This window comes from Psittacula echo (assembly GCF_963264785.1).
Source record: "Psittacula echo genome assembly, chromosome: 3".
NCBI lineage: Eukaryota > Metazoa > Chordata > Aves > Psittaciformes > Psittacidae > Psittacula > Psittacula echo.
The window spans coordinates 108,437,713-108,455,265 of NC_137736.1; the positions used below are offsets into that span (position 1 = coordinate 108,437,713).

General features: G+C 40.7%; 1 protein-coding gene across 1 annotated transcript in view; it reads left to right on the plus strand.

Annotated features, from left to right (window-relative positions):
* Positions 1-15,618: 15,618 nt before the first annotated feature.
* SACS (sacsin molecular chaperone) overlaps positions 15,619-17,553 on the plus strand; it is a gene marked incomplete at its 5' end in the record, with an annotated part of 36,427 nt that continues 34,492 nt past the window's right edge. The window contains 2 exons of the mRNA XM_080613562.1: positions 15,619-15,902; positions 16,230-16,380. Coding sequence (XP_080469688.1) covers positions 15,619-15,902; positions 16,230-16,380 — 435 coding nt within the window. The remainder of the gene's footprint in view (positions 15,903-16,229; positions 16,381-17,553) is intronic.

Genomic DNA, 17,553 nt, shown 5'->3' on the forward strand with positions numbered 1-17,553 from the left:
CTCTTGTAAGTCTTGTGGTTTCAGTAGGTGTTAAAACTGCCTAAATGAAATCCAGTTGCAATTAATTCCTTGAACACGTTCATAAATCAGGCTTTCCTCAAATACCTGTTTGGACACCTGGTTCATGTAGTTGAGGTTAAATACACTCCCAGATTTATGATTGGCTTGGCAGAGTCTTTTGTTGTTTTGGCCCCCTTCACTCCTCATATGGCATATAGACATCAACTCAGGCCTAGCTAGGAATCTTTGTGTGTGAAACTTCCTGCTATTGTAGGAACCTGTGGCAATTAATGGAGTTGCTGGTCAGTGATTATGCTACTTGATGGGATCTAAGAGTGATAATTACTCTTTCTATTGCTAGTGTGGCCTTGGAAGGGAGTAGGCACAAACAACATTAGGTCTAAAAAAGCCTGTGACTACAAAATTTGCCGCATTTTTCATCTGTTGAATATTTTTACCCTTGTACATATATTTGACGTTTTACCAATGCATCAAAATCATCACACTCTAGAAAAAGAATCACTTTTGTACAGCTACTATCAGTCTGTCCTCTACATACAAATCAACAAGAGTGCAGCATTTTTATTCCTTATAATCTTAATAGCATTAATAATATAGTGTTTATAGTATTAATACTAACAATAGTATAAATAGTATTAAAGTGTTGAAATTTTTGAAAGCTTTTCAGATAACCTGTAATCTTAAAATATTATCTAACAAAGCATGAAAGCTCATGAAATGCATAACAGTATAAATGCAGAGCCATATACTTTGCTGATGGCACTGATTTATATCTGCTGGTGGCCTGGACTACTCATTTTAATTGAATTTGCTATACCAAAGCTGCCTAGGCCATAAACACATTAAGGACACATCTGCTTCCAGCATTTCTTGCTTGCTGGCACATTAGTATATTACAGTGTGCCAGGTCCATCTCAGATTTCTGCAGAACAGCTATCTTTCTTTGAGAAACGACTCTGTACACTTGTGTGGTACCTGCAGTTGTGTGATGGCCTTGAATTTAATTTAACCTTTGATAGAAGTGCATTTTGAACCCACCTAGTATACTTGTGCATTGACAGGAACAATTCGTGCTTAAGAGGTGATTGTCTTCTCAAAATCTGGATACCTGAATGGTCTTTTTTTCAAGATTTAGCTGCTCCTTCTGGACTATGCACTCACTCTTGTTATATCTGTAGTGAATGTGGCATAGGGTCACTCAGACGTACGGCAGCTATTTCGTGGTGTAGGATTATAATTTTGAGAATTAAACCTGTCATATGCTTCTGCTTAATAAATCCAGGAGAAAACAGAATTTAATGAAACAGTTGAGAAGTTTTGTATTTGTAATGGTGTACAGGAGATTACAAATTAGTCCTGAGATGACCCATATTACTTGAGGTCAGCGAGTACACCTCAGGCATATTGGGTTTCCAGCTTGTTCTGCCTCTCTTGGCACTCATTTGTCAGCCTTCAGTTTTGCCAGATACCTTTGCTTTTTCACTTTTAAAGGGATGCTTCTCTCATGCTAACAGGTTTAGAAGAATGAAAGTTTTCTAATTGTGCCACAAAGCACATCTCCCTGTATTTGCTGGTAAAACCATTATTGGCAAAACCAAAATAATGTTGGTTGTTGATACGAGTTGTAGATTATCATTCAATTGACAGTCCATAAAGAAAGCATTGTGGAGGGCAAGAGAAATGTCCTAACCCAGAAAAGTGCTTTTCTCCCATTCTGTTTACATATGGACTGTCTGTAGCTGTGATACTGAAAGGAGCTATGATTAGCTTGAGGTGATTGTGCCACAACACATCCTCGAATCTTGAAGACAAATGCTAGATACAAGCAAGGTACCCATGAAGGCAGCAGATGGCCGGGTACCTTCGTCTGTGCACATCCCATTAGTGACCCAGCAACGCTGCGGCTCTGGTCAGCACAGCTCTTGCGTTGTGCTGCCCACAACTGCTCTCCTGCTTGAGGCTATGTACCTCCTATTATTGCAGTCTTTCTTATTTCAACAGAAGTCAGCATAAGAAATAATGGTTCTGTGATCAAATTGTTCTTTAAACTGTGTAAAACATAATTTGAGGATTAGCTACTGCTGTGCTTTGTTCACAAATCTTCTCCTCTAAACTTTGGATTGTGTTCAGTAATTCTGGTGGTTCTTGCACACTTTCCAGGCTGCTGGATGGAGTGTTAAGAGTTTTTATTTAGTTGTTATTGTTGAGGAAAGAAAGTCAGGGCATGTGTAGTTTAGGCTGTATTTAATAGAATGTGAAGTGTAGACTGATCCCAGTATTAAAAGGATGGATGAGGAGAGAACAGGTAGATAATCAGATAACCAGTAATGGTTTTCACACCAAAAATTTCTGAAACTTTAATATGTATATCTACATGATCTGCAGGCAAAATTAGGTATTTGCATAGCTATGCCTGTGGCACCATACCTCTGACTAATAACAGGCATCCACAAAACTGAAGATTATTTCCCTAGCTTGACTACTAAGCTTCCTCCATTAAAATTCAATTCAAGACAGACATAAAATCCTCCAGCAAAGGTGTTTCCTTTTGAAAACTAATAAATCCCACAGAAGAAAATTGGCATAGGCAACGGTTGTAACTGCTTTTTTTTTTTTTCAAGAAGAGATCTTTTATTATGTCTACACTAATAAATTATATGACAGAATGTTCTCAGACACTGCAGCTCAATATCATATAAAGCTATAAGGTAGCCTGTATGACCACTTCAGGCACTGAAGAAGTGTAAGGTCAGGAAGTTAGTGTGCCAGGGTCAGGCTGAATCTGGTATCCAGCAGCCAAGTTGGCTCACTTTCTTACCACGGAAGACAACACGGAGATGACCATGTCAAAATCTTTCTAGGATTGTAATATGATCTGGTAGCAAACTGACAACACCATTCAGTCACATCCATGCTGGCAAGACCAAGCTCCTTTGAGGACTATCAGAATGATTTGCTAGTGTAGGTATGTCACTTCATGCTGTGACATAACTTGTTCTTCTGATAAGCAAAGTAGTTACTGAATTAGTAATTTTTAGGCTGCTTTCAAGTTCTTTGGACCTATCCATTTTCTGGACAAGATGTCATTGTAAAAAACCTTAGAAGATATTTTTATTTTCATGGGGTGTGTCAGTACCAAGAGCAAGTGATACATCAAAGGGCTTTGCAGTGCCATGGGAGAAATACAGCAATTACTGACTTACTAAGATAATGGATTTGGCTAGAGTCTTGTCAGCATGCAAGTCATGCACAGTCCTATGTGCAAAACCATGCAAAAAATCACAATGAATTAAAAAGCTTCACCACAGCAGTATAATAAAGGACAATCTCTGAAAGGCTAAACCTAAAAACAGAATTCAGTCTGAGAAAGTGTGTCACTCACTAATTATGGAGAGGCTGTCTCTCAAAGTCATAATTAGCCTTCTATTACAAACCTATTTTTTTTCTGTTTTCTTCCCCAAGACAATTGAAGCCACTCAAATTAACTTTAAATATTTTTCATGTGCAATTTTACTAATGGTGTTTTAGGGTAAATGGTATAAGCTTGCCTGGTCTTCCAACAATGCCTGCTTCACAGGGAGTGCCAGGACTCACTTGAGCCTGGCTTTCCACTGCAGCCAAAATGCCTTTCCTTGGTGCTCCCCTCCCAACTGCAACTCACTATGCAGCAAGGCTGCAACAGCTTTACTCTCTATGAAATCATTCCTACCTGGGTAAATGAGGCTGAATTTTCATGGCTGTTTGCTTAAGTCTGCATTAGTTAAGTATAACTTAAGTGTGGAACTTTTCTTTCAAGTACATGCTAGGTATACATCTAAGCATCTGTAGAAAGAAAAATTTATATTGAAGCTATTTAGTAACACATTATGCTATGTTAAATTCTCCATGATGCTTTTCACAGCAAATATACATTCAGAATTCATCTTCAGTCTGTATACTTTGATATTTCATTTACTACCTGAATAGGTGTATTTCTAAGTATTAAAAAAATTTTAGATACTCAAGCCACAAATTCTATCCTCCTTTGTTTCGTACCCTGTGTATTTCAGTATCACACTACATAGTCTAGTAGTTCATCTTTGGTGATTTAGCCACAGTTGTTTCCCTTTCTGGGTCAGGAAAGAATGTCTCTGCATTAGTGTCTTAAGAGGGACATACACAACTGTGTATTATGAAAAGACTTTCCAACACTGTCAGAGGCTCAGAGATGGATCTACATTTGCATAGATGCACAACAATAATGGAATACCACTGTTGTCCTTCCAGCTCTCAAACATATCCCCCTTGGGTAATAACATGTATACTGAACGAAACATCTGCTGCTGCTTGACAGCACATGCCTTGTATCACTCATACACTATTCTGGTGTATCAGCTTGAAGGAAACAGTTTCTGAAGGTATGTGCAGCATAGGGTAGATGTTGACCTATATAGATGAGAGTGCGGGTTAGCTGGGAAGAATTTGAGTCCTCCTTATGGAAAATCATTGCAAGCTAGCTAATCTCTTCCTCTTGCTGCAAGCCATTTGAACAGAAGGGCAAAATCCTTCTCTGTAAAGGTTCTGTCCATCTTGTAATTTTCTTTGATGGCATAATTTTATGTCAAGGCTGTAATATATATCCTAGAGACTTTTTTTGTTTGTTTGTTTGTTTGGTTTTTTTTTTGTTTGTTTTTTTTTTTTTTTTTTTTAAGCAGATACTGGGGCAAAGGAAGAGATAGAAAACTTGCCCATTTTTCGTATACTTACAGGTACATGTGTTTGTTATTGTACTGATTGTATGACATTGTACTGGAGGAGAAGCAGGAAACCTCACTGCTCTTTTTCAGTTCTCCATGTGCTTATAAGTACTGCAATGCACAAGGCAGTTACAATTAGCATCATGACTCACATAATACTAGTAACTGCAACTATGCCCTCAGAGGAAATGACTTTTCCATATCCTTCAGTTCAATTCTGCTTTGTATTAATGGCTCACCCTTTTTCTGTCTCTTATTTCAGAACTCCTGAGCTGATGTTAAGAAGTGTCTTCTAGCAGGTGTGAGGGAGAAGACAAGTCAGAGTTTGGCCCTCACAAATGCTATTCCAACTGTGCCTGCTTCCAGAAAGAAGGAAGACAAAGTAGAAACAGCAGCTTCCAGAATTTCACTCCTTCTCCAGAAGATAAATATAAACCAATTGCACAAGAACATAGCCTGAATTCAGTTAAAGAAGCCAGACAATAACTCCTTGCTTTCTGGGACCTGTTCTCTTAAGTCTGTTCCCAATCACAAGAGAATGAACTTCTGTGAAGAATTTAGCAAGTGGCTTTAAAAGAAAACCGGAGAAGTAGCAGATGGTGAAGCACACAGACATCTTTGGTAGTTCAGGAATGGAGTGAACACTGAGTTAGTTTCACATGCTTGGGCCTTCTAGTGTCCACTGAAGAGATGATGAGCCACCAAGCAAAGAAGATTAAAAAATAATTTGCTAATTTATAAGTCCAATATCTGCTTCATGTTCCTATCAGGAAGATATCAAAGAAAAAGAGACAATGGAGATTGAGGATAAAAACAGGTAAAAAATAAAACATACAAACAACCAAGCAAAACTCCTGAAGGAATTTTTTGTTAGGCTGACATGTTCCTACTCAAACACCCATGGTCAGTAAGCTTAAGACTGAGTTTTAAACTTGCCTAGTATTTGTGCAAAATTGCTAGTTTTGTAGCTACTTCATGCCTTGCAGTCTGCAGAATGCCCACTGATGTGCAACTGTAATGTACAGCCCCTGCTTTTTCCTGTATACTAAGGTGAGCTTTGCGTTGTGGCAGAAAGTTATCAGCAACAGCTGCCTATTGTTTCAGGGTCTGGTACACTGGCTTCCTGGGTAATTTTGCAAAAATTCATGAAAGTAAATTTGAGGATGTCTTGGGTTCAGCAGTAGCAGTCATTTTTCTCCTTCTTAGTAGCTGGTGCAGTGCTGTGGTTTTTGATTTTCAGCCTGGGAACAGCACTGATAACACCAATGTTTTCAGTTGCTGCTCAGTAATGTTTAGTCTGACCAAGGACTTTTTGAGTCTCATGCTCTGCCAGGGAGGAGGGGAAGCCGGGAGGAAGCAGAGACAGGACACCTGACCCAAACTAACCAAAGACGTATTCCATACCACAGCATGTCATGACCACTATATAGACTGGGGGCAGTTACCTGTAAGGACTAGATCACTGCTCGGGTTTGGCTCGGTATCGGTCAGCAGGTGAAGAGCGGTTGTATTCTCTTCCCTTGTTATTTCCCTTACCATTATTATTATTGGTGGTAGCAGTAGTGGTTTGTGTTATACCATAGTTACTGGACTGTTCTTATCTCAACCCGTGGGAGCTACGTTCTTTCAATTCTCTTCCCCATCCCTCTGGGAGTGGGCGGGAGGAAGTGGGGGGGAGTGAGTGAGTGCCTGTGTGGTTCTGAGTTACTGGCTGGGCTTAAACAATGACAGGGGGTTTTAATCTTTTTCTTCTAGATTAGTAAACTGTCCCCCTCCCCGTCCCTCCAATGTAAATATTGTAAAAGTAAATGAAAAACCTCAGAAATCTCTGAGGTTTAGACATCGCATGTTGTGCAGCAAGCTCTTCTATAATTCAGTAAGACATGAAATTCTCTTGTAAAGACTAAGTTTGATGGTCACCTTCATTGGCACCAAGGCCTGAAACAGGACCAGAGATGAAACTAAAGAACTGCCAGGGATAAGAGCTGGAAAGTATGGATTGTCCTAGATAGAGCTGCAGGGCCAATATTCAAGCTGGGGACTGTGCATTGGATAGAGGTGGGGCTTCAGAGTTGTAGCCAGGGAGAGGTGAGCAGACTTGCCTTGACATACTTGACTTTTACACATGAAGAGCTCAATCTTTCTGCTAAAAGCAGATTTCTTGTGGTAAGCATTATTCATGCTGTCAAAATTGTAAAATTCTATATTTCAATATTGACATTCTTGGATACTATAAAATGACTGGCTTTGTTCCACTAAGATCACAAATGACAAATATCTTGTCATATCAGTTATGTAGTGTTTTTTGCTCATTTGGTTCCATGCAGTTTATGGGTTTTATGCAAGTTTCAGTTAAATTGAGTTTACATAAGACTATGTAGTGGTATTTCAGAATCTCCATTGAATTTTTTATTTATTCCAGTATCAGTCAATTATAAAAAATTACAGATCTCAAAGATTTTGCTACAATATTTTACTCAGCCTTCAACTTTAACATTGATATTGTACTTCCCTATTTTAAACGTAGTCAAGCGTCAATTTTCAAATTGGTGTGCAAAATTAGGGCTTTAGATGTCTAACCTGAAGTTTAGCTTTAGCAGACCCTGTGCCCTTGTGATATTGCACCAAATTAATTTGCTTCTGAAATTTTGGTGTATGGCCTTTCTCCAGCATGTCTTTTGACCACTGCAATTAGATGCTTTTTGGGGCAGAGCCAAGCTTTTATGCTTTTTATTTATTTATTTTACAGTATCTATAATAACAAGACTGTGCCTCCAGTTGGAGCTTCATGGAGTTTGTGCGGTATATATAAAGACATTAGCACAGACTTCCAGTTCATGTTTTAACTTTGAAACTTTAGAACTTTTCATTATATGTATTTGCTACTACCATCAATTAATGGTAATAGGGGCACAATTCCTTAACTTCTCATCCTTGTTCCTCTTTCTATACATCACATGGATGGAATACAAATCAATATATACATTAAAAAAAAGTTTTTCTAGCTAGTTAAAAAGGCTTCATTGATTACATTGTAGATGGGTTTTGCTGCAATGTTAGTCTGTGTTAATCACATGCTGCCATTAATCTGGTTATTACAAATCCACGAAAAATCTTTGGGTACTGAAATGCTTTAAACTGGTCCATGATTGGAGGCCATGAGTACACTGCTGCACTTGCAGTGCTGATGCTCAGATGGGACACAATCACACTGCAGCTTTAATTACCACAACCCATCAGCTGCTAATCCAGTCTTCACTGACTGTGAAACCCTTTATTGCTGCAACTTTTTTTTAAGTGATACCACTTTTGTTCAAGACACACACAAAAAAGCAGTACAGTAGGAAGTAGGAAGAGAAGTTAACACAGGCTTAGTTAACTTTGCACTTAGGTCATACTAATATTTCAATAAAGATTTTACATAATTACAATAATATATATATTGTATCTAAAGGACATGGAACTGTTGGAACAAGTCCAGAGGAGGGCCATGAGGATGATCAGGGAACTGGAGCACCTCCCATATGAAGATAGGCTGAGAAAGTTGAGGCTGTTCAGCCTGGAGAAGAGAAGGCTGTGTGGAGACCTCAGAGCAGCCTTCCAGTGTCTGAAGGGGGCTTAGAAGGATGCTGGGGAGGGACTCTTCATTAGGGACTGTAGTGATAGGACAAGGGGTAATGGGTTAAAACTTAAACAGGGAAAGTTTAGATTGGATATAAGGAAGAAGTTCTTTACTGTAAGGGTGGTGAGGCACTGGAAGGGGTTGCCCAGGGAGGTTGTGAATGCTTCATCCTTTGCAGTGCTCAAGGCCAGATTGGATGAGGCCTTGGGTGCCATGGTTTAGTGTGAGGTGTCCATGCCCATGGCAGGGGGAGTCGAACTAGATGATCTTAAGGTCCTTTCCAACCCTCACTATTCTATGATTCTACGATTCTATGATTTTAACCAACTCTTTCCATAAGTATGTATAAATATAAATACATATAGATTCATAGAATGGCAGGGGGGTTGGAACTAGATGATCTTAAGGTCCTTTCCAACCCTAACTATTCTATAGATTCATAGAATGGTTTGGGTTGGAAAGGACCTTAAGATCATCTAGTTCCAAACCCCCTGACATGGACAGGGACGCCTCACACTAGACCATGTTACCCAAGGCTCTGTCCAACCTGGCCTTGAACACTGCCAGAAATGGAGCATCCACAATTCTTTTGGGCAACCTGTTCCATTGCCTCACCACCCTCACAGTAAAGAACTTCTTCCTTATATCTAATAATAAATAAGCATAATACATAATATATAGGCATCATAAATAAGCATACAATCTGTTGTACATCTAAAAATTTGCTCTATAGCCTCTATAGGTATCCTGTTCCCCATCTCACTCTCCTTAACCTTTGTAGAAAACTCCCTTGACTTCTGCATTTCCTGCTTCTCATGTTCAAATATAGAGAGGTATACCAAGGGGCATACCGTATGTATGTATGAGGTACAGAGATGTAAACAACAATTACAACAGTTTCAAAAGCACTGTGCTCCTGACTAGTGAAAGTTTTACCATCCATTTCACTGGAAGTTGTTTGGATGTATTTAGTCTTATCCTTGCTGAAGCTACAGGCTAGCATACTGTCCTGGTTTCGGCTGATATAGAGTTAGTTTTCTTTCTTCCATATTGAAGATATCACAGCTGCTTTGTGTCTCAAATCTGTCCAAATGAGCCAAATTAGCTCAAACAACTCAAATAGTAATAATTTTTTAAATTGGATAATACCATCTGAACCAGGATAAGAGGCAATTACCTAAGTTCCACCAGTAAATTGGAAAGAAGATTGAAATGCAGTGAGGGTGTAGGAGGTTGGAAGTACTTGATGTTTTACTCCATGCTACTTTACATAGGACAGGACATGGTAACACAGCCTGCAATGCCCAATGAATGATTATGCAACTCATGTATGAGGTAGTGTTTGGAGCAGTATCGCAGCTATTAGATTTGTGTGACTGGACTTGTCATGTAACGCAGGAATCCCTTTCACGTCTCTGTCTTCCCAGAAGAGGATGCCCTGTGTAATTTCTTCCCCTTTTCCTCTCTTCCTCTCACTAGGCCTTACATATGGCTCATGTTTCTTAACTCTGTGCCACTCATCTTTCTGTTGTCTGAAGGATAAAGTTTTGCTTGTAGTTGTGTATGAAACCCTGTTATGAAGGAGACAGAACTGATACAGAGCCAGTACAGAGTTAGCATTATATGTTACCCACTATCTGACGTACAGGTACTTGAAGAGGTGCTTTGAGTTGTGCTTTTCATAGTTTAAGAAAATTACATCTTGCATTTCTGTGTGACATTGTAATTTTCTCCATATACATAGGGCTTGGTACACCGATGCCTTGAAAATGTTATGAAACTTTGAAGCATGATTAGATGCAGTATCCAGAAGCAATAGGGATGGAGAAATGTTTCTTAAAATGTTTAATGCATGTGTAATCTGGAGCGGCTGATTTAATTTTACTTATTAAGCAGATTTTTCTCCGTTATGTAGAAAGATAATAGCTTCACTAAGTACTCTGGAATGAAAATAAGAAAAATATTACAGGTAGTACAGAAAAAAATACCTTTGGTAAGCCTCCTAAATGGAGGCAAAGAACATAGGCCTGGATTCATTGTAGCATTTAGGAACTTATATTTGGCACTGAAATCAGTTTCAGATTTAGGCTCTGCTTTTTGTTGTTTCAAGGTTAAAGTGGGTGTTCTAAATCTGGCAGTTTTATTGGCACCAACTGTCAAAAGCAAACACCACCAGTTAACATATTGCTTATTTAAAAATGTATGCCAACAGCAGATCTTGCAACACTGCAGTCCCTCCTAATGCAATTCTCTAAAGAGCAATTGAAAAGTTTATTTTTATCAGTACTTTGATTTAATCTTTTGCATAATTTGAAATGCCAAGCATTTTGTACTGGATTTTGTTATTCATACAATCTGGAATAGAAACCCCTGTGATACTTAGCAATTCAAATCTGTAGAGTAATGGTTACTGTACTATAGTTGAGTAAGGTTAGGTCCTCTCTTTGAGGTAGATCTAAGAGGAAATTTTCCTCCAGCATTTGAGAAGATTTTAAAATTTTATCATTTATTTGTGCTTTCTTGCTCTGCTTTTTACGTGTAAAGAATAAAACTGAAACAAATTTTACAGGTCTTTTAAGTACTTTCCATTAGCATTTGCTTAGTGCCATTGAGGAACTGGCTCGAACATTAAAGCATATAACAGAGAGATCAAAATCTTTAGATGGAAGCAAATGGCTTTTCCTGGCCTCTGTGACCTTCAGTCTTTTGTTTGTTTTTACTAGTATTTAAAAAGGATCTTGTTCTTTTGATATTTGACATTTAGAAACACATCAGCTTACAAAAGGAATAAGATAATATACTTTCCTCCAGTTCTTTAATATTTCATTAAGCTGTGATCATACAGATATTTTTGCTTAGAAGCTGTCTATAACGGTTTTACGTGAGGAGCACAGAGTATGAGAACCAGTTTAAACTCACTGCACCAATCTATAATAAAACAGTTTCAGCAAATTAATTAAGTTGTGTGATAGATTTTACAGTAAAACTAGATATTTTGTTCAAATCAAATGCTTCACAGGCCAGAGGGAGGTTTGGGTTTTTTGTCGTTTTTTAAATTTGCACAAGATAGGACTATAGCCATTTCAGCTAAATACTTTTCTGTTAATGGAGCTATTCAAATAAATTAGAAACTTTCCAGTAAGAGGTAGCTTTCCAATGACTAGCACATGTGTCATCAGCCAATGGTAGGTTTATTCTCAAACTTCTTGAAAAGTCATTAGTAGGCAAGGATAAAGCAAGATCCTGGCAGTGACTACAGACCAATGCAATCTGTAATCTCTGGATAATGTGATATATATACAATGAAACATTTAAAACATGTTAGAAACACTTAAGGAATTGATTTAAGAATGAAGGTACTTAGTGTGTTACAGAAAGTTTTGATTGTGCTTGGTGTGCACTATGTCTAATTTAGATATAGTTGTTGAGTCACTGCTACTTGCCTGCCAGCACTGCAGAATGTTATTTGCTGCACTGGAAGCTACTGTACTGCAGCGGTTTCCTCTTGCACTAGTGACCTAGGTCCTTATCACAACATACACTCCTTTTGCAGACTCCATTCCACCTTTCTAAGCACACTGATAAGGAAGAAAGGGGTTTGCATTCATCTTTTTCTGCTACTGAACACTTATTTTAAATCACTGGGAAATATAAGGTGATTCTGGAACTCAGAATTTTCTGTTTCAAGGGAATGTCACTATGAAAATGGCTTTCATTTCATTTTATAAAAATACTTTAATGTTGCAGAGACTCTCAATATTTATTTTTTTTATTTTAGATCCCTTCTTGTATGACCTCATTCTCTACCCAACAGAAGCCTTGTTCATAGCCACAGGAGAATTTTCCATATGTATTCTTAAATCTAAATGCTGCTTTGCTTGGAAAAGTGATTACAAAAATATTATCTTAGGAATTTCTATATGTAGTATTTAAAAATTCTCAAATAAGTCCAAATGATTTTAGATTTAAAAGATTGATTTTTTTTTTCCCCCAAACTGCCATGACTAGAAAGCTGCCACTTGGTCAAATACTTTTTTCTTTTTACATTGTCACAAAAAATCATTAATAGGAGTTCTGCATAGCAAATATGTATGTGACACCTTTAACTTCACTAGCATTACGTACCTTCCATAGTTCTGTTTTCCAAAAGGATAAGCAAGATTAAAGTTAAACAAAGGTTGAGGGCTCTTTTGATGTGGAAATCTGCAGACTGGAACATGTACTCCTTTTCGGTCAGAGTGTAATTTCTGTATAGTCACTTTTCTGGCATATTTTTTATTACAGATCAGGCTTTAAAAAGTCACTGTCATAAGCTGTCAAAACCAGTTTGATAATGGGTAACAGGATATGTATAAATCACTTTGTAATTAAAAAGGATATTTATACTACATTCCTTGCCATATGAATGGCCAGGATGTTGCTGATAAAAATCAGCATTGTAATTAATAGTGTAGGAGCCTTCTCTTCTCCAGACTAAACAAGCCCAGCTCCCTCAGCCACTCCTCACAAGACTTGTGCTCTAGACCCTTCACCAGCTTTGTTGCCCTACTTTGGACACACTCCCAGTGGGAGTCTTGTTTATTATCATCAATAGGAACAGCTAGCCAATAAATAAAATGGGATGGGGCCCCAGGAAAGCAGCCAAAACTCTAAGGGTAAGTGGTATAACACAGTTTGTGTTTAAAAAGTTCAACAGTCTTTGTCCCTAAACCAAAGTGTTCTTGTCTATTTTGACAGTGGAGAGTTGTCCCTGGTTTACGAACCATGTCTGATCATGGTCCTGAAGCCTGGAGGTAGTTACAGGTTAAAACTGTGCCAAGAAGCATGACAACAATTAAACAATGCAGATGACCAAAAGACAGCATTGGAATACATATCCTAGTCATGCTTACTTCTTTAACACAAGGGTAGTAAGAGGATGAATATCTTGCTTCTATCTGGATGGACAGAAAAAAAATACAATTCAAAGGCAGATATTATAAAAAGAAAAAAAAACAGAGAAGAAAACACATGGTAAAAACATATGAAAGGTGTCCCACAGTAAATAGAAATGGGACATTCATTCCTGCCAGTATGAAAGAACAGCCTCCCTTGTATCAAGAGGAACAGGTTTACGAAAGAATAGGTACAGTCATTTTCCAGGAGCTCATGAGTCCAGCTCCTTTGTCCAGAACCTTGCACGGTTCCAGTTCTGCATCACTGGTTCTTCCCAGCTCTCCCCCTTCTACTATAGGGGGCACATAATGGACAGAATCTGTGGCACAAGCACTTTTTTTCCCCCAATATTAATGTTAAACCATCACACAATATAATTTGGGAGTATAATCTTGTCATGTGATGTGACGTGGATTGGGGAACTTCAGTCAGTCACTGACAGCAGGATTGTCTGTGCCCCTGAATGTGTCCCACCATTTGAGATGGGTGGCATAGAGAGGTACCTGTTAGTTGAGACAGCTCTGTTTATCTCCAGGGTCCCATTCAAACAATTGTTCATGCTTCATAGAACACTAAATCACTCCCATGATCCCAGCTGCAAAAGAATTAGATTTTGCCAGTGGTTTGGTAGTTCAACTGGTCTGGAGACTATTTTAGTAGCTGATATGGATGGGACTGCATCAGGGTTCAAATCTTTCCATTTTGCCCAGCCATCCACATTTGTGCCACTCATGTCACACCCTTCTGCAGGTAGTATATTCCCTTGGTATCAAGTCATAAAAAGATAGATATAAGAGATCAGAAGGCAGCATTCTCATTCCTTTGGACATAATATGAATAATTATGTGATGACAAACTGTGAAGAAGATGTGAGAAAAGATATAAAACTATAGAAAATGAACAAACTAAAGCAGAGTTAGATCCACCTTGTTTAAGTTAAAATAGTTTTATTATTTCTGGTGAAAGCAGGATCAGACCTACAAAATTTCTAACCTTTTCTTATAATTCTGTAGTATTCAATAGACAAATATTGAATATGAATGAAATAAGATGTTGTGGCACTGGCAAAACTTTACCTAGATACTGTATTGTATCCCGATCCACCTAACCTTTGTGGTTTTTAAGCTTTCTTCTCATCTTTTCTGAACTTCCTGCAAAGAGGTTCATTGTGTCTTCTCTCCCTTCTACAAAATCTCTGCTATTTGTTGCTGCCAAGTAGCAGTTTTAACTCTCTGTCACTGACAAAAGTCATAGATGTTTCAGTTTAGTCAGGGACTGGAATTAAGGACCTGCTGGAAAGAAATGGAACTGTTGGCTGGAGGTCTATAGTCCATCTTCCTGCTCAAAGCAGAAGGATCGTCAATATTGGATCAGGTCAGTCATGGCTAAGTCTTGAAAATATCCCAATATGAAGAGTGCCTCTAGACAACCATGCTAGTACTGTGCTACTCTCCTATTGGCATGTTTTTTCCTATTGTCCAGTGTGAACCTCCCAAGCTGCAGTTTGTTGTCATTGCCTCTTGGCACTACTAAGAGTAGAATTCCATCACATTTGCAGCTGCCCCTCAGGTAGTTGTGGGATGCTACTATATTGCACCTGAGTCTCCTCATCAGACTAAACAAGCTCAACTCCCCCCTCTTCTCCTTGTGGGTCATGTGCTTTGGGCCACTGACCATGTTAGCAGTCCTCTGCTGGGATCTGGAACTGCGGAAGCCCAGAACATCCTATTCCCATCACAACATCCTAGATTCAGCTTCATCAACACTGAGCAGACTCACTTCCCTCGATCCTCCTCATATTCAGCCTGGTACCCCCCAACCCCTTTGAAGCAGGGCTGCTATTCAGCCCATCACTGATGGGCAGCCCACGGTGCCCAGTGCAGAACTTTGCACACAGGGAACCTTGGAGGTTTCTATCGGCCCCTCCACAAGTTTCTCAAGGTCCACTTAGCTCATCGGGATGAGCTCAAACACCTGATTTCAGGAGCAACAGCACCTTCTGTAAGTCTCTGAACGCCATGAGGACTTAGCATTGGATATAAAGTAGAAGATCAAGACCAACAAATATGCATGATCAATCAAGTGACTGACAAAAGAGCAGAAAAATGACATTTCCTTCTGTGTTTTGCATCCTTGAGAAACAGAATGTTTATCAGAGGTAACCGTGCTCCATGTGGTGGTACCTGAATGCTGGGAATTATATCGAACACCAGTGCACTTCCCTGACGGCCTGCCGTGCTGCAGGACGGCTCTGCGTGCCGTAACGCCTTGGGACTCAGTCTTAGGCACGGCTCTGGGAGCCTCATGCCATACACGCATCACCGGTCAAGCCAAGCTCCATCCTTCCCCGAGGCGACTGGGCTCGCTCACCCGAGGCCCCACCAGGCAGCAGGAACAACAGTCCCACGAAGCGGGCGTGGAGCAATCCTGCGCAGAGCTAGGACCGGGTTCGCTTTACCAGAGGCGCCACTGCGGCCGGGGCTGCTTTTAGGGCGGCTTCTGCCACTCCCTCCTCCCTCTTCCTCCGCGGCGCAGGGCTCCGGGCGAGCTCTCCTTCTGTCTGCCGTGCGCAGCCACACCCCTTCCCCGTGTGGGGAGCGGCGGCGGCCGCAGCAGCGCAGTTAACGGTCCTTTGTGTGCCGTAGCGGGCATGTGAGTGGCGGCGGGGCAGGGTGGCACGGCAGGGCAGGGCAAGGCAAGGCAGGGGAGAGGAGAGGCCGTGGGAGTGCGGCGCTGCGGGACCCGGCTCCGCTCGCAGGCCCAGCAGCAGCTTCTCTCGTCAGAGTGGGGCAGGCGCCCGCTCTCACATCCCTGTACCCTGGGCCTCCGAGGAGAAGAGAGAGCAGGCGGAGTGTGGTCGCCGGGGCAGGTCGTTGCGGGTCTCTGCTCAGCTGGTGTCTGTCTCGTTGTTGCAGGCTGGCACGGGTGACCGTCCTCCATGACTGCCTGGGCTGCAGGACCTTCGAGCTGCCGCCTTCCGCCGCAGTGGGGGACGTGAAGGCGCGGATCGACGCGGAAGCCGGCTTTCCCCGCGCCCAGCAGCGGCTGTGGCACCGCGGGAGAGAGGTGAGGGGCGCGGCGGGGGGTGCTGAGAGACCCCACCCGGCTGGGAGGGCAGCACGGTGTGTGTGTGTCCTTAAGTGTGGGTCTCTCGTGGGAAGCAAGGAAGTGTTTTGGACGAGCAGATAACCCTTGTACTTCTCTTTATGGTGCCAGCTTTTATCATTCGAGTTTTTATGTCCTTTTCTGACATAATCCATGTTCTTTACCCTTATTTCTTCGGGGAGGCACAGAAGATTCAGTGCAGATGTTCTTGCTTTGGCTTCCTTTCCATCTTTAATTGATTTTCTACCTGCTGGCCCACCTTAACAGCATAGTTGACGTCCCAGTGACAGGAGCTCTTACGAGTTAAAAACTGAGGTCTGAGTACAGGCGAGAGAGTCGAATGAAAGACCTTGTTCTGTTGAAGGCATCAGCCTGGGGTCACCGTTCCAGTACTGCTTGGCATGCTGCTAGCTATACTTTTGGGAAACAGGAGCCTTCAGATACTGGTGGGATGGGATGCCTAGAGGCAAGAAGGGAAGAGAGGAGATTGGAAATTTGGGTTAAACGGGGCAGGGGGACTTGCAAATGCATAAAGAAGAGAAGCTTCCAGGGAGACCTTATTTCAGTCTTTCAATATATAAAGTGGGCTTATAAGGAAGGTGGAGAAACTTTATACCAAGGCCTGTAGTGACAGGAGAAGGTGCGATGGTTTTAAACTGAAAGAGGATAGATTTAGACTGGACATAAGGAAGAAATATTTTGGTGATGAGACACTGGAACATGTTGTCCAGAGAAGTTGTGATGCCCTACCATTGGAGATGTTTAAGTCAGGTTGGGTGGAGCTTTGACCAACCTGGTCTAGTGGAAGGTGTCCCTGCCCATGGCAGAGAGGTTGGACTAGATGATCTTTAAAGGTCCCTTGGAACCCAAATACCGTTCTATGGTGCTAGGGAAGAATTAGATGTTAGTTGTTGCATTGCTCAAAATGCTTGTAAGAACCTATATGGACAACACAAGTAGTCATTGAGGACTCAGGTTTGAAACAAACTGCCCATGTAGTTTATTTTTTATTTTCTTGCCTGGTTTTGTGTGTCCTTCATTTCGTTCTCTCCAGGCCCTCCTGTTTTGAGAGGAAGGAGATCTGTATAATCATTTTCTAAAACTCATCTGGAAGCAAATATCTAAGCAGCACTC